General features: G+C 40.5%; 1 protein-coding gene across 1 annotated transcript; it reads left to right on the top strand.

Moving 5' to 3' along the window:
* Positions 1-486: 486 nt before the first annotated feature.
* LOC126094943 (uncharacterized) lies at positions 487-12,538 on the top strand. The gene is made up of 3 exons (XM_049909594.1): positions 487-787; positions 906-1,071; positions 11,948-12,538. The coding sequence occupies exons 1-3, from the start codon at positions 673-675 to the stop codon at positions 12,210-12,212; spliced, it is 546 nt and encodes a 181-aa protein (XP_049765551.1). The 5' UTR covers positions 487-672; the 3' UTR covers positions 12,213-12,538.
* The last annotated feature ends 13,870 nt before the right edge of the window (positions 12,539-26,408 follow it).

Below are 26,408 nucleotides of genomic sequence, written 5' to 3'. Positions count from 1 at the left end.
GAACTGCCCGTACTGTGTATAGTGCCTCTGCATATGAGTACAAACACGACTTCCTTCAACGAGGAGACTGTGGTGTAAATGCATTCTCCTATTATATTAATAGCTAATGATCGACTAATCATTTATATAAAAATCATTGCAGAGTGTATATTGACAAGTAGCTCAGCCTAAAAAGACGGTCAAACTCTTAATCTTTCTATTTAATTTTTTTAATTTATTTATTTATACATTGGCGTTGAAACATTTTTTACCAATTAATTTTTCTCATTTCTTTGATTTTTTTCAGTATGTCGCTGATCAAAAATTTAATTCCAGGTACGCTATTAGTATTCACTGCTTTCGTACTGTCTTAATGTTTTTAGTCGTGGGCAAACTTTTTCCAATGAAAAATTACGTGAATCAAATTTAAACCGCTGGCCGACTATCCACGGCCGCCAGGCGGCCGTGGACTATCTTATCGCGGGCAGGCGGCAGATGTTGATTAACTTTGGTTTTAAACACGTGGTTATCCGTGGTGTTTACAAGTGAACTAGTGTTAGTGAAGTATGGCAGGTTCTCAGTTACAAGTAACAACTGCAAAGGCGAGGCAACGTAACGTAATATGAACACACTATGCTTCATCGAGTGTATATCTGAAGTGAAGTGAAAATATATTTCATAGTCCTCAAAATCATGAGGCAAAATGTCGAGTCATCTGCTCGCGAAAGTGAGTGTCGTCGAAAGGGTGATATTAAGAAGTACATGAAAAACAAATGGCGACAAGAAACCTTCAACAAGAAGCTTAAAGGTAAGTAAGTTGGGTCGTTATGTTCTAACAGCAAGGTCTTGAGAAATGTAAGATAGCTGCTTTTGTTCCGCCCCGTGAACATGTAGGTTGTATCGCCTTAAAATAATTTAATCTGTAGTCGAGAAGTGGGAAGAGAAGAGACAGAAGACAGCGTTACGGAAGTACTATAAACAACTTCGAAAAGAAGATCCTGGGAAAAATTACGTCCATCCGGCCGATAAGCATCGAAACCACCGAAGCAGCGAAGACAACGTCCCGGGAGTCTCTTCACAAACAGCTAACAGGTGTGATGCATTTAATATACCTCACAGTCTATAGATTTTTTTCATTCATGATCCTCATCATGGGAGTATCAATTATGCTGTTGTCATTTTTCATGAATATTCATTACATTCTAGTTATTTTCAACATTTGTACTATCAAAATGTGTCGTCCTCTTATAGGACTGTAATTATTTACCTTTTTTATCAAGTGGTAAATGTATAATTCATTGTATAAGTGTGTTTTATGGGGACAAAATAGAGCACAATTTCCCTAATCGCATTCTCCTGATGAAATGCCTGATTTCTGTATGAAGTGATCTTTTACAGCTAGTGGCCTGCAGCATCACTCCTATGGTGATAGTGTGCAGACAGATTCGTAGTCACTGAGGGGAGGGGGTGGGGAGCGGCATGGCATGGCAGTTGGATTACAGACCTTAACCCTTCCACTACCATTTGTTTTTGTTGTTTCAGTGTTAGGGTCTTCATATGAATAGTAAGTCAGTTGTGCACAATCATACGTATTTGTTGTGGGAGAGGGAAATTTTGAGGGTTGGGACATAAATGCCCCACTGGTAATCTAGACATGACATGAAACGACTGAATGTGCGAAAGTTTTATTTTTATAAAGTTTATAGCAAATGCATGTAGGAAAAGGTTGCAATGAATGTGTCATAAGATGTGAACTATTTTTTGCAGAAAGGTATTTGAGACATTATTCAAACTGTTTTTGTCCACTTATTAGTTTTCTTCTTGGCACATTTTGTGCATCGTCTCCTTTTAGTACCTTCAATTGGCAAGTGGCCATTTACATTTAGAATTAGCTTTGCTGTTTTTGGTGACTTGTCTCTGTATATCTTTCATTTGAGATGGCTGTTTAGTTTTCTTGCCGCCACCAGTTTTTTGGCGAGTGAAACAACAAATTACAGTGATTTGAGTTCTCACCTTGTATTTTCCTTATGCAAAATCCATGTGTTCACAGCAGAAAGCACATGTAACTTATAAAATACATTGTTTCACATTTTCTTGAGCATTTGTCAGGAGTTCCACCAGCGCGTGTAATTGTTGTAGAAACAAATTATGTCTGTGCAATCTACCTCCAGCTTGCTTCCATCTTTGTTTGCGATGAGCTTTCTATACTGTAGCATCGTGACAACTCCAACGAACAATAACTTCTTTAATCTTGCCACCTAGTTGTTGTTGTTTCATGATGGTTTTTTTTTAAAAAAAATAATTCAGGTTCTCTTTTCAATTTCCCTTGAAATTTCAGCACATCTTTTCTGGAATGAATAGCTGTACCCACTGATGGAAATCTGGTGGTATTGAGCAACTTGACACTAGTTAAAAATCTGTTAAAAACAAATGTGACACATGCAGTTTTGATTTTTTTCTGCCAGAACCAAAACAACCCTTTCCCCTAGGGTGTTTATCACTGGAAGACATTGCCTTGTTTGTTTCCCTGCATATATATTGAGATCATAGATGTTTACACTTACAGTGTCAAAACATTCCTAAAATTTTATGGCTCATTATATTGGCTTGATAGGTAGGTATTATTTTAGAGCAGATCTCCCTTTGAATTTTGTCATTGGCTTGTCTGTACTCTGGCAGGCACTTTCTTCCATTCCCTTTGGGAAGGTGTTTTGCAGGCAAGCTAGAACTCCATTAGTATTAAAGGTGTGATCATAAAGAAGTCCAAAATTTATTGATCCAACTTGTACAATATATTAAAATTCTTCAAAGTAGCTGCCTTGAGCAGCGTTACACTGCTTCAAGCAATTCCCTCATACCTGGTATGCTTCCTGGAAAGTGGTGACAGGAAATTTCTTTATGGCATGTATTTTGACTTTTGGATGTCGTCAGTGGTATCAAAGTGATCCCCCTTTATCTTGGTTTTAATACATGGAAGCAGGAAGGAGACTGATGGTGCCGTATCGAGACTGTACGGCGGCTGCGGCAGCATTGACAAGTTTCACTTTGCTAAGAACTCCCAAATCAAAAGAGTGGCGTGGCACAGCGCATTGTCCTGATGCAATATCCACATTGAAGTGGGCATATGCTTTGTGTGATCTGCTAGTAATTTTTTAATTCTCTGAGGTAGTGACTGCATTCAGTTGTTCCTTGCCATACAAACTCTGAATGGATCAAGCTTTATGCTATCATGGTTATCATTTTTTATTTCCCCATTCTTGCTGTCTTCGGCTTGGGAGACATGGGAGTGTGCCACTCTGACCTTTGTCAATTCGTTTCTGGGTTGTACCCAGAAAACCATGTCTCATTGGCAGTGAGGGCGTTACCTGAAAAACCTTGGTCTCTTTCCAGCCATTCAACAAGTTCTGTGACAATCTCCAAATGGTTGCACTTCCGGTCGTCACTGAACACTTTTGGAACCAATTTGGAACACCCTTTACACATACTGAAAACATCGGTAATGATGATGTTAAACACAGTCCCACGTAGCATATTTAGCTCATCCGCTAGCCACCAAACACTCGCACGTCTATCAGCATTCAGCAACACAAACACAAGGGTCACATTCTGGGGTGTGGAACGTGGTGACTGCCGTCCAGAGCATGCTTCATGGAAAGCCATTATTAAGCAAAGGGGAGAAAATATGAAAGGGGGGGGTGTGCGCGCACACGTGTGTGTGTGTGTGTGTGTGTGTGTGTGTGTGTGTGTGTGTGTGTGTGTGTGTATAAAGAGAGACTATACAATGGAAATGAGCATGAAGGCTATAATATAGAAGGGAAAGAGGATGTCATGTAAAGAGAGCTGTTCATCAAGAACTTTTAACTCGCTGAATAAGATTGAGTGCAAATATTAAAATTTATACCAGATGGCAGTTATAAGAGTCGAGGGGCACGAAAGGGAAGCAGTGTTTGGGAAGGGAGTGAGACAGGGTTGAAGCCACTGCTCTATGTTTTTCAATCTGTATATTGAGTAAGCAGTTAAGGAAACAAAAGGAAAAATTCGGAGTAGGTATTAAAATCCATGGAAAAGAAATAAAAACTTTGAGGTTCGCTGATACATTGTAATTGCTGTCAGACAGCAAAGGACTTGGAAGACCAGTTTAACGGAATGGATAGTGTCTCGAAAGGAGGATATAAGATGAACATCAACAAAAGCAAAATGAGGATAATGGAATGTAGTCGAATTAAGTCGGGTGATGTTGAGGGTATTAGATTAGGAAATGAGACACTTAAAGTAGTAAATGAGTTTTGCTATTTGGGGAGCAAAATAACTGATGATGGTCGAAGTAGAGAGGATATAAAATGTAGACTGGCAATGGCAAGGAAAGTGTTTCTTAAGAAGAGAAATTTGTTAACATCGAGTATAGATTTAAGTGTCAGGAAGTCATTTCTGAAAGTATTTGTATGGAGTGTAGCCATGTATGGAAGTGAAACATGGACGATAAATTGTTTGGACAAGAAGAGAATAGAAGCTTTCGAAATGTGGTGCTACAGAAGAATGCTGAAGATTAGATGGGTAGATCACATAACTAATGAAGAGGTATTGAACAGAATTGGGGAGGAGTGTGTGGCACAACTTGACAAGAAGAAGGGATCGGTTGGTAGGACATGTTCTGAGGCATCAAGGGATCACCAATTTAGTATTGGAGGGCAGCGTGGAGGGTAAAAATCGCGGAGGAAGACGAAGAGATGAATAGATTAAGCAGATTCAGAAGGATGTAGGTTGCAGTAGCTACTGGGAGATGAAGAGGCTTGCACAGAATAGAGTAATGTCGAGAGCTGCACTAAACCAGTCTCAGGACTGAAGACCACAACAACAACATACTTAATCAGAGCATCACCTGGCAACTGGTGCAAAAATTACTCACAGGTATAAGTCCTAGGTGACAGATGGAACTAGTCTAGTGTGGGGGATGTTGCCTTCAAATCTTACTTCTGTTATGAATATTCTGCTGTCCCTTAATTTACACTGATAGATTCCCAACACCAAGAAGTAGTTGTGTGAGATAAATGAAAGTTGGTAGGCATGTTTCTACATCTGAAATGTAACATAAATTCAAATTATGCACCATTCACAGAAGAGTGCTGCTAGTAGTGCCACTATGAGGATGCAAATCACGTATGCTTTAAATATGCGCTGTAACTGTTGTGATTGTTAGATACCCTTGCGATAGGGCATAGTTAGATGATAGAAAAAAATGCCTTTAACACTAGAAGATGCCACTATCAACAGCTCACTGGGTTTGAACATAATTGTGTAATACGAGAAGCTGGCTGATCGTCCACGATATTGCAGATAGACTCGGCAGAAACGTACCCACTGTACACGATTGTTGGCAGCGGTGGTCCAAGAAGCGGTGCTCACGAGAAGACCGGGCGCTGGACGGCCTTATGGCACTGCCCAGAAGGAAGACTGTTGTATTTAGCGTATTGCTGTTGCACATTGTACTTTGTCTGCAACAGCAATTTGACCTGCAGTTGGCGCCTCAGTGACACAGGAGACTGTTGCAAATCAGTTAATTAAAAAATAGTTCCAAGCCAGATGCCTTGTAGCGTGACCCCCAGCGGGTCTGGGGGTAAGAATAGGCCCGAGGTATTCCTACCTGTCGTAAGAGGTGACTAAAATGAGTTTCACACGTTTCGGCCTTTATGTGATGGTCCCCTGTAGGGTTTGACCTCCGTTCTTCAAAATTTTCCCAAAGAGCGAGCCAATTGGGGTAGAGTGCCTTGCATGGTGCATAGTGTGCATTGTCCATTGACATCTTTAGCCCACTTCCTCATCGTCGCATTGCAGTCCCTCTCACTCTCCGTCCCTTGAGCGAGGACACCTTCCTGGGTGCGTTTTCCACCGTGCACTGTGCAGTCTCTCTTTCTGCGTCGACGATGACCGTAGACTTCTTATCACCTGATATCCAGCACGGTAGCCAGTCCGTTGTGGTAGGGCCACCGTGTACCCCGTTGGTCGTAGCCCCCTGACCACACGCGGATTGCTCTGCTGATGCCTACGCCGTTAACTCCCCACGTATGTCCACTGGGGCATCGGGACTCCCAGCAATGGCAATCCTGCCAGGTGGCCTCTGCTGCGGCTGGGTGGCACCTGTGGGGAGGGCCCCTGGTCGGAGCGGGTGGCATCAGGGTGGATGACAAGCGATGAAGCGTAGTCCGTCATCTCTTGCTGGTGGTGAAATGCCAGCAGTCTCGTAAGCGTTCACGAGCTCAATTCTATGCACAGAAGTATGATCCCCTCCCTGGCCACAACGTGTGAGGAACGTTAGGCTAAGGATGGCAGCAGATCTTATTTGCCCTGGCACCTTGTATGTTCGAGAGCTGATGGAAAATCTTTCATGACAATGAACTCTGTTTTGTGTTGACCATTTAGAGGACAAGTTTGGGGAGGTGGAGGGTTTGTCCAAAATGAGATCTGGGTCAGTCTTGATCAAAATAGCATCCTCTGCCCAGTCACGGGAGTTACTTGCTTGTGACAAGCTATGGGATGTTACTTGCTTGTGACAAGCTATGGGATGTTACTGTAACCATCACGCCCCATAAGAGCTTCAATGTGTTCCAGGGTATCATATTTCACAGGAACCTTCTTTTGCAGTCAGTGAGCTGTGTGCCAGTTTAGAGTGGCGAGGTGTACATTTAATCTTTTCCCAACCACGGTGGTTCACCTCCCACATAAGTGGCCCAGGTCATGACTAATGATTGTGGTTCGCATGCGATTGCTTATTTCTGACCTGGAGTCCTTGCCTGTACGACCTCTCTTAGAGGTCCGTTCACGTACACCTCCGTGATGTAGCTGTATGCCAAAGCTTCACCTGGACTTTTTGCATAACCCTAAGGACTCCGTTAACCCTGCAGCTACCCACTGTCACTTCCTCTCGATTCTTGAAGTGTTCCGGGGCTCTGAAGTGGTTTACACCGGCGGCTCGATGGCTGATGGTAATGTTGGTGACACCCTTGTCCACAGAGGCCATATTGAACAGCATTCCTTGCCCGATGGCTGTAGTGTATACACTGCAGAGCTGGTGGCCAGATCTCGTGCACTTCAGTATATCTGTTCAAGCCCCAACAAATCGTTTCTTCTGTGTACAGACTCCTTGAGCAGCCTACAAGCTTTCGACCAGTGCTACCCTCGCCATCCTTTGGTGGTGTCCATCCCTGAGTCCATCTATGCCCTGGACTGGTCCTGCCTTTCAGTGGTGTTTGTGTGGACTCCAGGACACGTTGGCATCCCAGGCAACGAACTTGCCGACAGGCTGGCCAAACAGGCTACGTGAAAACCACTTCTGGAGATGGGCATCTCTGAACCTCAATTACACCACAGGGTTTTTCAGCTTTGGGAGACAGAATGACATAACAGTATGCACAACAAACTGCGAGTCATTAAGGTGGCCAAGAATGTGCACAAGTCTTTTATGTGGGCCTCTCGCAGGGAATCAGTTGTTCTTTGCCGTCTCCACATTGACCACACTTACCTCCTGCACTGTGAAGACCCACCTCAGTGTCTGTGCTGCGCCTAGTTGACAGTGGCCCATATTCTGTTGCGCTGTCCCACTTTGACTGCCCACGGACGAAATCTTGTGTTACTGGACTTGTTGCTGCTCATTTTATCTGACACTGCCTCATTGGCTGATTTAGTTTTACGTTTATACGTGAGGGTGGGTTTTATCATTTGATTTAAGTTTTAGCACATGTCCTTTGTCCCTCTGTGTCCTCCACCCTAGTTCATTTAGGGTGGAGGTTTTAATGTGTTGCAACATAGCTGTCTTTTCGTTTTTATTCTCGTGGTCGGCCAGCCACTGTAATCTGCTTCCTTGTTTTACTGTCTTCTAACTGTTTCTTGCATCTCTCTGTTGTTCTCTTGTCCTCTTTTGTTTCTTTTAGTGTTTGTTGCCTTGGCTTCGTTCTTGTGTTCTTTCCGTTTTGTGTTATGTCTCGTCTATTTTATTCTCACACTTGTGGCATTGTTTTATTAGGAACAAGGGACCAATGACCTCGCAGTTTGGTCCCTTTCCCCCTCTTTTAAACCAACCAACCAACCGACCAACCAACTACACTATGTGGGATCCACCTAAACCTGGCTGCTTACTAGCCAGTCAGGTTAATCACTGCACCATCCAGTTAGTGTAGAGGGGGGGGGGGGAGGGGAAGCAAAGGGAAGGAACTGAAGATATCAGCTGCAGCGGGACGTCACTTGGAATTGGCACTGACAAGGGAAAATGTGTGCCGGTCGGACTCAAACCCAGGATATCTTTTTACAAGATTGTTACATCACACATTCAGTAATTGACTCACCTCAGTGGCCGATGAATCCACAACCTCCAGTGCTGATGCACAATATCGTTTGACCCCAGGCAGGAATCTAAATTAACAAGCATAGAGGATGTGGACGGTGACAACAGATAGGTGTCACTAGGTGGGAATATGGGTCTGCCATGTAGTGTGCCTAGATAGTCTGTGTATTTGCAATAAAGACTTTTTCTGGATTGTGCTGTGGTTAACGCAACTGCCTAGCAAGCTGGAGATCCTGGGTTCAAGTCCTGGTCCAGCAAACATTTTCACTCATCAACGCAGATTCCACATAAAGTCCCGATTCAGCTGATACCAGTTGCTTCCCCTTCCTTTTCTTTCTGCTTCCTACAGTTTCAATTTGCAGGATATGTATCGCAGCTACGGATTCTGCATGATGTCTGTTCTTTTGAAAATGTCCGAAAGTACACACACACACACACACACACACACACACACACACACACACACACACACACACACGTAAACCTGGAGCAGTCAATTGCAGGAGCAATCTTCAGTGTAATATCATTAACCAGACAACAGTCCCTGTGAGTGACCACCAAGTTTTCATCTAAGCTGAAAACTGATGCATACTGAATCATAACAGTACTGATTGTGGCAGACTTGGAGCATTCCTGTCCCAATGGGGCTGGAAGTGCCCTCCTGAATCTGACTGTGTCAGTGAGCAACAAATAGTACATAACATTTGAATGTTCCCTCAGAGCTTTTGAAGGGGCAGTGGAAGACCTTTGCAATTTGTCTGCAGAAGCATGTGACTGGATTTCAAACCTGGACTTAGGCCTATCATGAAACTTACAAGCTTGAGACAGTGTTTAGCTGTGTAGAAATTTATGTATTTGTTGTAAACAATTGTCATAGTGTAATATAAGTAAAAATTACACCTAATTAGCGAAAATTAAAAAAGACAAATACATTGTCTTACCATAGTGTGTTCAAATATCAGACAAAATCCAGCATGTCCTGCAAAAAGAAAAATTTACATGTTGATTGCCAGTAGCCCGCGGCGGAGCAGTGCTGTCTGCTTTGGCCACTGCCGACCACACAGCAGTCAATATGTTAAAAATCTATTTCAGATCAGAGAACATAATAAGAACATGCATGTACCTTTCACCAGAACGACACACATTATTTTTCATATCTGGAGTTTATAAATTAAAATGTAAAAACTGTAAAATATACGACGGAAAGACAGGAATGAATCTGAAACCAAGATTGTAAGAATACATGCACAGTGGAAGTAACCCATCAGCATTCAGTAGACATCTGAGAGAACAGTGTCACAAGATGACACACAGCACAATGGCACATCCATTCTATACATAGCTGATAAAGAAAAATAATGCTTGAGGAAATAGAAATCTTTACTCTCATGAAGAAAAGACCTCAGTAAAATTCTAAACAAGCAGACGTAAAAAGGAAAATTTTACAAAAGTCTTCATCCAAAGATGGAGCAGCTTCTTAAAAAATGCATACAATTTTATACTAATTGTATTTTATACATTTTACTAATTTATCACCTATAATATCAATAAACAAAGAATGATTGCTCAAATCACCTAAACCACAGAAAACAACACACACAAACTGACAGCGTTGGTGCAATATATATTGTAACATTAATACATCTCTATAAAATTCTGCAAAAGAAAAACAGGACCAAATCATGAGGTCACAAAACTAAACTACACATAAGCACTATACAGTCTAACACACAATTATAAATGCATCCCATTGTAGTTATTCTTGTCTTCGGTCTGAAGACAAGAACAACCACCCACGCTATATAGACTACAGCATATAACATTGACAGTATTATGAAAAGGATAGTTGCTACTCACCATATAGTAGAGATGATGAGTCATAGTTAGGCGCAATAAAAGACTATGAGAAAGTAATCTTTCGGCCAACAAGACTTGCATTGGAAATAGACTACTTACACACATGTGCACACGCGTGTACACACAAATGATCATTCTCTGGCTGCTGAGGACAGCAGCCAGTCCGTGTGTGTGTGTGTGTGTGTGTGTGTGTGTGTGTGTGTGTGTGTGTTTGTGTTACCCTTGTCTATAAATATACAAACAGTGCAGTTTATCAGATAAATTGTCATTTTGATCTGTGTGTTTCACAATTTTTTTTATGTAGATGGATGTAAAGGCTACATTTCTGCTTCAGCATTGAATAGTCATGATATAAACTATACATTATGTGAGGGTGACTGGTGGAACAGAGCGATAGCTTGCATTCTACTGTGTCAAGATATCAAACTGTAAGAGCAAAAGACAGTTCAGAAGTTTATAAGACACATTTTGTATTGGAAGGGAGGGCAACAGAAGTTTTCTAACTTGTTCACATTGTCATTGTATTGACTACTGCAAAAACTAGTAACCTCTTGGTCAGTTCCATTCTCATCATCCTCAGTCATTAACAACTTATTCATACCCACAGAAAAATCTATTTTAGACCAAGTTGCACTTGGCAACTTTTGTTCCACACCAAATAAAAGCAAATTGTAGTACCTCAAAGCTTGTCGATAAGTCGTTGAAAGATCTGCCACTTTGCTTACTGTCACAAACATTCTTCACAACCTTTCCAAATGAGTCCCTAAGTTTGTAATTTTTTTTTCTTAATTATTATTATCCCCCCCCCTTGCAACAGTTGTGGTTTGCTTTTAGAAAAACTGGTATGTAAAACAGTTCGCCATAGCCTTCAGTCTTTAAATTCTAATTTATATTTGGGTGTCTCATTTATGTTTGTCCTTAAAGCATATTGATATTTATAGTCTGTCGCAAAATCCTTGGTCCAGTAGTGGCGATCCGCTATAATCAGGGTATATGCTGTAGGTTACTGATTAGAAGAATCTGCAGGAGTGTGCACAACAGCAACAGCAACAGTTGTGGTTTGCTTTGAGAAAAACTGGTATGTAAAACAGTTCGCCATAGCCTTCAGTCTTTAAATTCTAATTTATATTTGGGTGTCTCATTTATGTTTGTCCTTAAAGCATATTGATATTTATAGTCTGTCGCAAAATCCTTGGTCCAGTAGTGGCGATCCGCTATAATCAGGGTATATGCTGTAGGTTACTGATGAGAAGAATCTGCAGGAGTGTGCACAACAGCAGCATGCCAAAAATGTGTAGTGCCAGACATGTATGTCTAAATGCACTGGTGGGCAGGTATGGGTGTCAATCTGATCAGCAGCTTAATTGCGCACCTGCCTTCTTAGAGACCATTCACATGGATATCCTTCTGAGCAGAACTGTGTGACTCATCCAGAATAAGAGTATATGTGTGTGAGCCTCTGTTTTTTTGTGGTGTGTGTGTGTGGGGGGGGGGGGTGGCAATATACTTTTATTTACTTTTTCAGATTGTTTTTTCATTTGCATTGTGATAACACTTGTTCTGTTGTGAGGGGTCTCTCTCTCTCTCTCTCTCTCTCTCTCTCTCTCTCTCTCTCTCTCTCTCTCTCTCTCTCCCTCTCCCTCCCTCCACACTACCTGTCATCTTCCTCCCTCAACCCTTTTCTCCCCGTTCTTTGTTGCATTTTCTCCTTTTGTTAAACAAAAGGTATTACCATTGTACAGGAGTACTAATTTAATGTAATGATGATTGTTTCAGGGACTCAAGTACTCTATCTCTAAAGAAGCATAAAGCAAGTGCCTTTAAACGAGCATTACAAACATTTGAGGAGAAACAACGAGAAAAAGAGGCTAAGGTGAAAATGGTGGAGCAACAGTTGATGCAGAAACAGGAAAGATTAAAACAGTACAAAAATAAACGCACTGAAAATTTTAAAAAACTGTCCTTAAAAACTGCACGTGGTCAACCTGTTATGGCAGGTCGCATACAGATGCTTTTAAGTAAAATTGAAAAAGATGGATAATCAGTGTGTGAAAAATGTGGTTTTTTATTTCAGTGTTCTATTACTATTGTTGTGAAAAATCTTCTGAACACCAGAAGATATAATTCAGTAAAAAGACTGGTGCGTGTGTGCACACTTTCCACACTTTTTCAGAATTTTTTTCTCTTATGTTCATGTACTCAGTTAGCATAAGTTGTAAGATAGGCTAAAAATGTCTATATCTTAACCAATAATTTCAAAAAGCTGAAATACTGTATTTTGTATGTGCTGTTACTGGCAGTTGGAGTGATTGAGCACCATTTGAGGAAAAAAATCACATCCTGTAATAAAAAGTACCTCCTTTGTCATATGTTATGTTTTATTGTGTAAAGTTGAAAACATCGGAATCTGTAACATGGAATACACATTTTTATAGATTTTTGTTGTATTTGTATGATGTTAACAAGGTGTTATACTGAGAATACAGACCAGGAAAGTTTCATTTGGAATTCATATAGTGCTGGAAAAAAACTAAGACCACCGCCTAACAGCACTTACCTCAGTGCTGCCCATAAACTTACTTCGTATCAAATTTGTTTTATTCTGTGTTCATAGTTAAATGTTTTGAAAAAAAATTATATTTTCAAAAATGACAATCACTTAATTTTGATGTAGGGAGTGGTCTAGCTCAAAAGTGGATCATCATAGGACTGCTGCACATTACAAGAAAATTACTTTTGTATTACCTATTTTTAGGGTTTCTTGGCACTTAAAATGGCTAATTTTTTCTAGCATTTTTGAATATTCTGCTTTAACTTTATTTTGGCAACACTCATGTTTTACACCTTCTGAATCAGTTTGGGAGGTGACAGCTTGATTTTTCAGCAAGAGATGCACCATTTGTCATAAAGGAATGGTCTTGGAATAGAGACATTGAGCTGCTTCCATGGCTGCCATGTAGCTCTGATCTCAGTTCAATTGAAAACTTGTGGAACGCTATGGACAATTGTCCTGTCAAACGCAAACCTCAAGAACTTGTATGACTTAAGATTGGCAGTCCATATGCTGTAGAATGAAGTTTCTATGGAGAAGTGCAAGGAAGCTGATTTGATCTTTGTCAAACTGGGTTACGAGGCCCAAGGTTTTTTATATTAATATGTAACACTTTTCAATGCATGATAAATAATAATCATTGTGAAATGAAAAACAAATGTTTTATGAGTCATCTTAATTTTTTTTCAGCACTGTACTGTATGTGTGTTGTCAAGAGTATTTGGCATGGGTGGTGATTAGTAGGATATGCCAACTAAGAATGTGTATGAGAGCAGGCATCTCAAGAACATCCATAAACCGTGCCTTATGAAACACTAGAGAATGTAGACACACTTCTGATAACAGGATTCTGTGGTACTTAATTCCGAAGACAGTACCAAGCTCAAGCTCTTGTGGAATGGACCTGTAGATAGCATCATCAGTATAGGTGTGACTTTCTGTTCACATTGAATGCATATGTAAAATCCATCAATGTCAAACATCACAAATTTAACCATTTCACTCAAATTGTCATCTCTTTGACATGAGTAAGAAAGAGTTGTATTAAACACAATACTTGTAGGACATATTGATGACAAGGAGAAAATCATGGACATGGATATATTTCACATATACCCCCTAATAGGTGCAATGTTGCACAGTTATTCTTGGTACATTTGTTGGGAATCCAAAAATACAATGACCTGATTAGTCATTTGAACAACTATATAATTCTTTCAAAGCAGTAGCTTTGCCTCCCCCCCCCCCCCCCCCCCTCTGTGATGTAGGACTAGTCACAATAATATACTGGTTTCTCTTGTTGAAAGTTTTTCGTGTGTAGGTGTGAGGGATGTAGCCTTTTGATAGTGTTAGATTGAAGTGCTAGACTGATTTTATACAATTACTTCTTACTTAACTCTCTCTGCTATGTTTCCACATACTTCATGTGTAAAATGAATATGGGCACCTTATATTTTAGCTTTGAAGCTTGTTTACGAGGCAAAGCTATTCATTGCACCAAAGTCAGTGTGTAGACAGTAATAGAAGAGACAGCAATTGACAGACATTGAAGGCAGCAAAACAAAGGCAAAAATATTAAATATTGCTTTCAAATGTTGCTTTACTGAGGAAAATCCAGAACTATAGTTCCAATTTAATCAGTGTCATGACCAAAATGAGGAACTTAGACAGTAGTGCGATTGACAGTGACATGCAGCTGAAATCATTAAAATTAAACAAAACTCCTGGGCCCGATGGAGTTCCTGTTAGATTGTATGCTGAACTTGCTACCGAGTTAGCTCTTCTGTTTACAGTATAATTGTAAAATTCTTGAAACAATTAAAAAAACTGCTACAGATAAAGCAAATGTTAAAATTTTTTACAACGGTCTGTGTGTCCACTCTTCATCACGGTACGCGTCTAATAGGTAGTCCAGTGCTGCTCACAGTCAACCTTGCCTATCAGGAATGATGGTACTAACAGCTGCTGGACTGTAGTGTTGCAAGTTTTTTAATTGTCCTGGATTGGGAAGCAGCACAACTGAAAATGGAAACTGATGGAATTTTTGGAAATTCTAATTATCGTGAGGCAACGGCCTTGGCACAGTGGGTACACTGGTTCCCATGAGATAACTGAAGTTAATCGATGTCGGGCGTGGTCGGTACTTGGGTGGGTGACCATCCAGGCCGCCATGCACTGTTGCCATTTTTTGGGGTGCACTCAGCCTCGTGATGCCAATTGAGGAGCTACTCGACCAAATAGTAGCGGCTTCGGTCAAGAATACCATCATAATGACCGGGAGAGCATTGTGCTGACTCCACGCCCCTCCTATCCGCATCCTCCTCTGAGTATGAAAAGGCAGTCGGATGGTCCCGGTAGGCCACTCATGGCCTGAAGACGGAGTGCGTAATTAAAATCACGATCTGGTGACAGCTTTATGCTGTGTCATTAAAATTCTGACTGCTTCTTTGAATGACTGTGGGTTGAGGTACACACACACACACACACACACACACACACACACACACACACACACACACTCTCTCTCTCTCTCTCTCTCTCTCTCTCTCTGCTGAAAATGGAAGTAGGAGCATAATGATTATCACAGCACTGGTCTACATATTCAGGTTAATAAAGATTTCTAACACAATTTGAATGAAAATTATCTACATATATTATAAATTATTCAGAACTACAGATAGCAAAGCTTACATGACAAATCAGGATGATTAAAGATAAAAACAAAAAGCCAGGTATCTCCTCGCTGCGGTTGAAGGAGAAAGATTGAAGAGTGTGCCTTCGTTTTATTGCTACAGTTAATATTAACCTCTGCCATTGTTCCTTTACATAAGCACAAACAAATAAACAGAAAAAAGAATTAAGGAAGTCTTAAATTACCCCTTGAATGGCTATTAAACAGTTTGTTGCTTTATTGTGACATGTCTTTCAACTCATAAGTGATAGGTTCCCCATACACAGAGAAAATAAAAATTAATGCATATATTTTTGCATGTTTGTCGAGAACAGTCCCATAAATGAATGATTCATTAGTACTTGTCATAGGCTTGATGACAGGTATATGTCAGAATGACATGTGAACAACAGTATTGTTCTAAGATTGAGAGTAGAGTTTAGACACATTTGATTTGTGTATGTGACTCAGTGCAGGTCGCAAGTTCAGTGGAGGATTGATGTCGGATGCAGGTTGCGTGATGTCACCCATGTAATGACAGGTCAGCCAGCACTATTTCCCTCAGTACACCCCATGCTGTACACACAGCACTTTCTTACTGCTTCTCACCCTTGTATCCACTCGCATATGTGCCAAAGCTCTGGGATTCATAAAACATTTGTATCTTGACAGTAGTCTTTTGAAAAAAATGTTTCTGGGGTGCATACAGAGCGAAAATATATGAATACATATAGAATATTAGTATGTTTCTTTTATAACAATAGATAATGAGAGTTTAGAATGTTCATACTGTACTCAATAGGAATGACTCGGTTTCAGTTGATTTTATGTAATGAGAGAGACTTTGACATTGCCTCGTACATAAGTACAGTTTGTATTTAGAGGAAGCTAAAACTTTTTAAAATTGGGATAGTATCCTGCTTCTTTACAAAAGTCAATGTTAATGGATTCATAAGAGTGTTATGGAGAGCTGCATCAAACCAGTCTCAGTACTGAAGATCACAACAACAAGAGGAGTGTTATGTCCATGTCTTGTTTACTTGTGTGTGTTAGTGTGTACATTTGAATGTTCAATAATGTGCTTTGCACAACCATCTGGCAAACAGCCACATTTTACTGTTCGCTCACCCGCGGCTTAGTTCAGACATGACCATTGGATGCTTCACACTGCTTTTATGTTATGAAAAGTTTTCTCAGCAAAGATTGGTGTTGGACACACATTCTGCGAACCTTGCAGAACTAGCACTCCTGAAAGAAAGGATATTGCGGAGACATGGCTTAGCCACAGCCTGGGGGATGTTTCCAGAATGAGATTTTCACTCTGCAGAAGAGCTTCTGTAAAGTTTGGAAGGTAGGAGACGAGGCACTGGCAGAAGTAAAGCTTTGAGGACAGGGCGCAAGTCATGCTTGGGTAGCTCAGTTGGTAAAGCACTTGCCCGCGAAAGGCAAAGGTCCCCGAGTTCCAGTCTGTCAGGCACACAGTTTTAATCTGCCAGGAAGTTTCACCTTTGGAGTTAATAGAAAATACAGATGCTCAACCAAAAACGGCAGAGGAAAAACCTCTGCTTAAACGTTTTGCATCACCAATACACTACCATTCATGTTGTGGAGTAGTCTGTTATGGGAGTGTACTACTTATGTCTGCTTTGTTGAACAGTCTAGTATATTACATATTTGCATGTAATTGTATTGTATTCAGATGGTACCCAAAACAAATTGTATTGTATCTGTATAAATGTTTTCATTTACCAATGGGACAGCATTGACATTTTACTATTCATTCAGTTTAAAAAGTTTGATCATGCTCTCGTCACAAAATGTATCTCATAGTATTAAAATGCATCAAGTATAGGGATATTCAGCAGTTTGTAAGTCTAAGGAGCACCTCTGCACTCAGAGAAAATAACTTTACATCTATACGAATCAAAAATACTTAGTATCACAATAAACACAGAAAAAAACTATAGATAAAAAGTGAGTTGGTGCTGCTGCACATCATCTTCAAATTAATACTTGTGTACATATGCAAATGGGTAAATAAAATTCCAGCTAGTGTAGATCCTGTGTCACTAATAAACATGTGTGTTGCAGATATAATGCTCATTACAGAACAGTTACGGTGCATGATATTTCATGTGTTTTAGATCATTCAGCAATTGGTATAACATATTCTCTTAGCTGGTACCTGAGCAATCTGTCATGCTACTGGACAAAAACCTTAAACACGCCCAATTCATGGAAAAACATGGACACAAACCTAGAGAAACACACACAAATTAGTCATTTTTTCAGCAACAGATTACCAACAAATAAGTCTGAATAGTTTACAAAAGTTTCAAATGACAATGACATTGGTGCACAGTGAATGGAATAGCCTTCAAACAAACTGCTTCTATGGGCTTGTCGACCACTGTCTTCTAAGAATTTATTAACCTATGCCTGGTACAGGCAAAATCTAAAACACACATTATTAAAAAATTACAAACATACATTGGCAAATAATGATTCAACATAATTAAAAGGAAACTTGCTTGACACTTGAAGTGAAAATCAAGTTAAATTAGGTGAGTTTAAGAACCAACAATAAAACTTATCATAAAAAAACATGTTCAGGAATGCCCAACAAAAAAAAATTTAACAGGAAATACACTTTATCTTAAAGTAGAATTTTATTACTTGCAGCTTATGTAAACTCAATTTTGGATCAATACAATCACCTGACAGAGCCACAAGGCATTACAAGCTAGCTCTAATCTTTTATAACTTGCTTCAAGCACCATAACCACATACACTGATCAGCCACAACATTATGACCACTGACCTAATATTATCCGGGTGACAGCATCACCACCTGGCAAGGAATGGCTGCTAGTCTCTCTCTCACATGGTGTACATAGTATAGATGAGAGTACCTTTCATGTGTAGAATGGGAAATGCACGCAATGTATCTGAGTTTGATCGAGGGCAGATTGTGATGGTCCAGAGGTTCGGCATGAGCATTTTGGAAACTGCACAACTTGTCGGGTGTTCAAGAAAGGCTGAGGTGAGTGCCTTCAGTACATGGCGAAACTGGGGTGAAACCACGTCCAGACATCATGGGGTTCGGTAGTCACCCCCTCATTACAGATGTCTGACATAGTTGACTGGGCATACTGGTAAAACAGGACAGGCAGCAAACTGAATACCTGCCGGCAAAAATGTTGTAACCCTCAAAATACAAATTGTACAGGAGACGCAAAAACCATTACCTATGCAATAGGTTTACGAATGACAGAAATGGCATTCACAATCACTTGAAATGAGTCCATTACTGATTAATGTGTACAAGTTGTGGCAATGCGTGACCTGAAAAGCAAGATATTACAGATTTTCGTTCAGCATCCATGCAAAAACATAACTCTAACGAGAGTAGCACACTTTTGTGGGTTACAACGTTTATACCACTGGTATTATTTAACCTCTAATACTGTTTATTGGTTTTATTCTGATTAGGCATAAATGCAGTTTGCATTATACAATGTCTGAACTTCTGGGTGTTTGACTGAAGATGGAAATATTGTTACAAAAGAAGGGTTTGCAGTGATAAACGTTCACATTTTCATTTCACAAGAATATAACGAAACAGTATCGATACTGCACATGGAGTTTAAACGAAACATTAGTAATAGTTCCCACTGTGCAACACGATTATTCACAGCACACACAATGTATTGTTGCAAACGTATGTTTTGCGTGACCGACCATGACACTGTCACTTTGCTTTATCTTTAGGTTCTCATAAAACTCTCAGTATTTTTCAGGAATATATCTGCACATGTCTAACAGATTAGCTTTCTTTTTTGCACAGAGGCAATGGCTCACCATAAAGTCTAGGTAGGTCATTCAAGCTCAACACCACCAGCGGAACTGTAATACTATTTTTACCCCAAGGCTGCAAGTAGTTATGGCCCTTTCAGCACTGAAGTACTGTTGGGGAGTCTGAAGATATCTTCATCCAAACATAATCCATTATTTTGCATTTTGGATCTTTGTGGACGTGCTTTTCAATACCGCTTAAATCAATAAAATTGTCCTGCTCCATGTAACAAACCAGAAACGAGTTGTTTGGTTGTGCAGTAGCTATTACCTGAACCCATTCAGATGGTTCATACACAGAGTAGTTCTTATTTCTCTCAATTAATGCGAAATCTATGTCGCAAGGCAAAAAGCTGTGTCCTGTGATAAGAAACTTTTGCTCCACAGAGGTGAAATACTTCATGTTCAGAAGATATTGATACAAAACAATAGTTTTCCAGCCATTGTTCTGTCCTGTGCATCGATTTGACCACACCACTAAAGTTCTTTCTTCACATGGGTTTAGTACTGAAAATGTAGATGTTACATACTTCAGAAGGCACGAAGTAATTTCCGCTGATCCCTGCTTAGCAACAGTTTCAAGCCATACACGCATCCACACCTTATTGTCACCAACATTATGTATTGCCTGATTGTAGGTTGACAGCTGACGTTGATAGAAAACTGCAGAATGGGTAAGGGTAGGGCAATACAACCCCTGTTGGAGGTCTGTGCATATCACAACATAGGGTTTGTTTGCTTTAGCTTTTGCTGTATACTTCTCCATCATTGAGTACGCTGCTTCCGCATGTAAATGGCGCAATTTGCTTTCTTCGTCGATTTTCTTTCTCTCTGTTTCTTTTTTACTGTTAACTAACAGCAGGAACAGTCAGTCACAATACTCACATGAATCTGAACGTGGTACTCCAAAGCGAAAATTATATTGTCCCCTGAAAATCTCTCTGTAAGCTCTTTCACTGCACTGTATTGTTGGATTATCTTCTTTAAAGAGTCGGCAAAGTTTAGAAATATTCAAATCTGATCTCAGGCAGAGCTTTTCATTCTTATGTCTTGAGTAGTGGCTTTCTTGTTTTGGCAGCTTTCAGTGTGGTTTCTTATCACGTCCTTCAAGCTGTCCTGCAGCTTATTTGGACGATTCACATGCTTACCCCTTCTGTCTTCTCCATTGGCACGCCACATTTAATCTTTCCTTGGAGGATTTTTACACCTCTAGCGGTAATCCTATGTACCATGCACAACGTTTTTTGACATACCTGAATTTTTTTCTGCTCCTTTTCTTAAAAAGTCCCTGAATGTGCAGCGTCTGCCCGAAATGGTCTCCTCAGTCTCCCTACGTTTGATGTCTACTATTTCAATGCATGACGAAGCCAAATGTCTGGTTTGTGCATTATAGACTAAAGCGTAGAATTCTTGAAACAGCTCTCTGTTGTCCTTCATTTTTAGTGTTTTACACTGGTATCTACCTTTGCAGGCAGCAACCTATAAAAGGAGCACGATGTAATGGTAAGTATAGTTGACCACATTAACGTCTAAGGTAAAGGCTATGACAGCGCATTACAATATAATGTTTGCGAATAACGTATGGAATCTCCCATTTCACAGAAATATTGTTAGATTAGCATACAACGTTTAAGCACCCAACTGTTCAGCAGTTATTTTCCCAGGTACTGGTTTGCTATTGTGGGCCAAATATGGTTGCCCCGAATTCCATTTGTGTTTCTTCACATTCCTCTTCCATTCACTATACTTAATTTTCCGTTTCTGTCCCCTATTTATATCTTCGCACATGCTCTGACCTAACGTCACACAACGTTCCTGCTCCACATTTACAATGTTTCTGCATCTGAGCACCTTGCGACGAGTAGGAAACAAACGAAAAATGGCGCATAATGTACATGTCTGCCAGCATAACATCATACATGCCTTACTCTTGGCACATACAACTTTTATACGTGACAAACCAGTTTCTTAGAAAAGCGAGGGTTACAATGTTTTTGCCGGCAGGTATTCAGCTGTGGCGGAACTAACATCAGACTTTAATGCCAGGCAGAGTACAAGTTGAAACTTCCTGGCAGATTAAAACTGTGTGCCGAACCGAGACTCGAACTTGGGACCTTTGCCTTTCGCGGGCAAGTGCTCTACCATCTGAGCTACCCAAGCACTACTCACGCCCCGTCCTCATAGCTTTACTTCTGCCAGTACCTAGTCTCCTACCTTCCAAACTTAACAGAAGCTCTCCTGCGAACCTTGCAGAACTAGCACTCCTGAAAGAAAGGATATTGCGGAGACATGGCTTAGCCATAGCCTGGGGGATGTTTCCAGAGTTTGAGTCTTGGTCCGGCACACAGTTTTAATCTGCCAGGATGTTTCATATCAGCGCACACTCCGCTGCAGAGTGAAAATCTCATTCTGGAGTAGAAGTTGTCTGAATACACAGTGCACTGAACACTCCTAACAATGGACTTCGGCAGGCAACGACCCATGCATATGCCAATGTTAACACCACGACATCAGCAACTACGATAGAAATGGACATGTTGCATTGGTGCAGTGGCACAGCACTACATGGTCTAATGAGTCTCGATATCTTTTTCATTGTGCCGATGGGAGGACCCAAGTACGTCATCTTCCAGGTGAACAGCTCTCTGATACTTATACTGTGGGATGGAGACAAGCTGGCAGTGGCTCCATCATGCTTCAGCATACCTTCACACAGCCATCCCTGGGTCGAACGGAGCTTGTACAAGACACCATGGCGGCCAAGAAGTATCTTACATCGGTTGCAGACCATATAACCCCTTCATGACAATGTTTCCAAACGGGCATTTTTCAACAAGACAATGAACCATGTCACAAGGCCAAGTGTGTGACGGAGTGGTTCGAGAAACACAGAGGCGAATTCAAATTGATGTGATAGCACCCAACTCAGCAGGTCTGAACCCGATTGAAGATATCTGGGATGCGATTGAATGTGGCGCCAAAGCTTATCCCCCCCCACCACCACCACCACCATGGAATTTGTAGGAATTAGGGGACTTTTGTGTTCAGGTGTGGTGCTAGGTTCCTCTGGTGACCTACCAAGACCTCATTGCTTCCATGCCACGACATATCACTGCTGTTATCTGTGCCAAAGGTGGAGGTGGTCATAGAGCATTCTTGGCAGAAGACAGGATCCAGACACATTTAGCTGGGTCATGTATGTTCCTTTATTTCCACAGAATCATGACACTGTTGCCTCCAAGTGAGGTGGGAGCATAGTATGGCCCAAGAGCTTTGACAATCAATCACAGACAGCCTCATCCTTCCCTCCTCAAAACCAAGACCAGGAAGGGGGGAGTTTACCATTATGATTTCTCATTTTCATTTCACCATCAGTGTTACTACCTAGCTGAAGTTGGCTCAAATGGACTCTCATCCATATCCTGGTTTTAAGATTCTGCACCCAGTAGCTGACGGAGTTAACACTAGTCTGCATTATATCAGATAATTGAAAATTATTATGTGATAGTACCTCAAATCTTTATGCTCATTCCAAATCTGCTTTCAGTTTTTTTCTGTCATGTAAAGCTTTGCTACAGTTTCACTTAAATGATATGTTGCTATACCTGTAGGTTATGCATATTGTTGGAAGGAAATTTGTCAATATGGTCCTGTATACCTTTAGTCTGTTACACTTGTTGATATTAGCTGTTATTGTGTGACCTTGAAAGTGGTGTTTACGACAGGCCTGCATTTCCAGTGCTACATTGTGATCATCCTGTGTACTTAAGACAGAGTTAATAAAACAATTCAACTAATGTTTGTAGTTACGACAATGTCTGCATACAAGCATGTGAAGAACCCAAATGTTTTCTGTTATATTTGTAGAAATTATACACTGAAATACCAAAGAAACTGTTACATACATGTGTATTCAAATACAGAGATATGTAAACAAGCAGAATATGGTGCTGCATTTGGCAGTGCCTACATAAGACAACAAGTGTCTGGCACAGTTGTTAGATCGGTTACTGCTGCTATAATGGCAAGTTATCAAGATTTAGGTGAGTTTGAACTCGCACGAGCGATGGGACACAGCATCTCCAATGTAGTGATGAAGTGGGGATTTTCCTGTATGACCATTTCAATAGTGTACCATGAATATTAGGAACCCGGTAAAACATCAAATGTTCGATATTGCTGTGGCTGGAAAAAGATCCTGCAAGAGTGGGACCAATGACGATTGAAGAAAATTGTTCATTGTGACAGAAGTGCAACCCTTCTGCAAATTGCTGCAGATGTCAGTGCTAATCCATTCAATGAAACATCATTGATATGGACTTTCGGAGCTGAAGGCCCACTTGTGTACCCTTGATGACTGCAGGACACAAAGCAGTATGCCTCGCCTGGGCCCGCCAACACCAACATTGGACTGTTGATGACTGGCAACATGTTGCCTAGTTGGATGAGTCTCGTTTCAAATTGTATTGATTGGATGGATGTGTACGGATATGGAGACAGTCTCATGAATCCATGGACCATGCATGTCAGCAGGGGACTGTTCAAGCTGGTGGAGGCTCTTTAATGGTGTGGGGTGTGAACAGTTGGAGTGATATGAGACCCCTGATGCATCCAGATAAGACTCTGACAGGTGACACGTATGTAAGCATCCTGTCTGATCATCTGCATCCATTCGTGTCTGTTGTGCACTTTGACAGATTTAGGTAATCCCAGCAGGACAATGCGACAACCCACATGTCTAGAATTGCTACAGAGTGGCTCCAGAAACACTCTTCTGAGTTTAAACACTTCCACTGGCCACCAAACTCCCCAGACAAGAACATTATTGAGCATATCTGGGATGCCTTGCAACATGCTGTTTAGTAAAGACTCCACCCCTGTTACTCTTGCACCCCTGCGAGTTTCTTGGTGACAGTTTCCTCCAGTACTACTTCAGACATCAGTAGAGTCCATGCCACGCTGTGTTGCAGCACTTGTGCATCCTCATGGGGGCCCTACATGATATTAGGCACATGTACCAGTTTCTTTGGCTCTTCAGTGTACAATGCTTAAGCAGAAATAGCAGACTTTGTGGAAAAAGCTTATCATGCTTACCTTAAAATCAAACTTGGTGACCAGGACAAGGGATGGGCGCCAAAGACATTTTGCTGCTGCTAGGTTAAGACTGTGGACAAAAGGAAAGAAAACATGCATGCTTGTCTGGTATGTCTCTCCTGATATGTAGTTCTGGGTGACTTTTTTAAACTGTACCCCTTTCCCTAAACCTCTCCAGTCTTTTTCCTTCCCCTTCAACTCCTCCAGCAGAAGAAGAAACTACTGGTCCTGAAAGCTTGTGAAAATTAAATCCATTTGTGTGTGTGTGCCATCACCTGGTGAGTAGATTTTTTTCTGTCCATTGATATTATATTATCAAGAATAATTGTTGGTATTATTCGATGGGACCATTGGGTGAGGATGATTATTTGCAGAATTGAGAAAGACTTAACGGAGGTTCTTAGTCATTATGTGACATTTGTATCTTACTTCATTAAAAAATTGTAAACACAGCATTAATCAATAAAGATTTTGGTAGGTTGTATGTATATTAACATTCTCAACTTGACAAATTCGGCAATTTCACGGATGCAGAAGCCACAATTCTGTATTTTTTGCATTATCAGTGTCTTTCACTTCAATTTATAACAGTTTGTTGAGGAGCTACTACCCCATCATTTCTTTTGTTCAGATATCAGGCTCTTCAGTCGTTATGCAATTAAGTCGCCACAGCATAACTATTTGTCCACAGTTTTCATATACCATACAGATACATTTTTCATAGATTTGCAAGGCTGCTGCTTCTCTGTTTTCCCACTTCAAGACTTGCAGTTAGTTATTGTTTACAGTAACATGATTGGAGATGTTTTATCTAATATTTGGTGCTAAGGGTACCACATCTCAAATTTTTATTCAAATAATCTTTAGAAGTGGCATTCCATATGAATTCTCTTTTTCTGTATGGGTATGTCCACATGATAGCTCTTTTCTTGTCCACAGTCGCAGACACACAGGAATAAAAGTGCCTGTAATAAAATTAGTGGAAAGAATATACTTATGCATTTGCGTTCTCAAGTCCACATGTTGCCTCATTGTGCAAGAAGTCTGCTATGCATCCCATTCTTTGCTTATGAGTTTAAGCTCCATTTATTATGATAAACAAGCAACATAAAAAGAAAACATAAAGGTGACTGTAGATAAAAAGCTATATAAATAACAGAGGTACAGGAAATAAAAGTGAAAGTGATATTTTATTTGCAAATTTCAGGTCACAGTGAGATATTAGATTTTCTGCTTGGGAAACTGCAGGGATAAGACTGGCAACAACATTTTGTTAGCTGATAATAGGCATCTTATATGTGAGTTCGAACTATTTATTTCCCATTTCAGAACAAAGCATTTCAGTGATTATTCCTGAAACTGAACGGTACTTAATGGAGATCTTAGTCATTGTGTAAAGGCTAATTTGCTCTCAATAAGTAATTTTTATTTTATACAAAAGTTGCTTACACAAATTTAATCAGAGAAAGTTATGAACAGACTAAAAACATCCTGAGATGCAACAAATTTGGGAATGTTGCAGACACCGGAATCTATCAGGCTCCTCTGTTGTTATGCTATTAAGTCACCACAGTAACAATATTCTCCAATCTTCATAAATTTGTATGCTTTTTTCCCTGTTCATGACATAACTTATTTGCAGGAACCCTAGACAATAACAGTACTCCTGGTGATCGACAGACCATGTGTGAGTGATCTCTGGCACATTATTCATGTCATTCCTTCAAGCAGTGCAGCTGTATCTCTGTTGTGCTATCTTTGTGAGAATAAATTGTCCGCTTATCCAGATATGGACTGTGTTATTGTACACCCTACATACCACCTCAAATAGAGCACTACAACAGCGATCTATCTAAAAAGACCATGTTCATATTCAGTTCAGGAAATCTACAGTTATTGCGGAGCCACAGTCATGCCCCACTCTGCTCCTCATTTCACACTTCTGGATAGCAGTTCTCATACCACAATACCTGGGTTATACGTAACACCCTTCATGCATTTCTGGTTATCAAAAGTGATAGTGACACTCTTCATGATGGTGCTCCAGCCATGAACAACAGTGCTGA

Source organism: Schistocerca cancellata, chromosome 8, assembly GCF_023864275.1.
Source record: "Schistocerca cancellata isolate TAMUIC-IGC-003103 chromosome 8, iqSchCanc2.1, whole genome shotgun sequence".
NCBI lineage: Eukaryota > Metazoa > Arthropoda > Insecta > Orthoptera > Acrididae > Schistocerca > Schistocerca cancellata.
Note: the sequence above shows the minus strand (reverse complement) of the source record. Positions and strands in the feature narration are given on the sequence as shown.

Excerpts from the sequence above, each read along its gene's own strand:
- LOC126094943 (XM_049909594.1), top strand. The coding sequence starts at position 673 with ATGAGGCAAAATGTCGAGTCATCTGCTCGCGAAAGTGAGTGTCGTCGA. Across the intron at positions 788-905 it reads CTTCAACAAGAAGCTTAAAG|TCGAGAAGTGGGAAGAGAAG; the intron begins GTAAGTAAGTTG and ends TTTAATCTGTAG. Across the intron at positions 1,072-11,947 it reads TCTTCACAAACAGCTAACAG|GGACTCAAGTACTCTATCTC; the intron begins GTGTGATGCATT and ends TGATTGTTTCAG.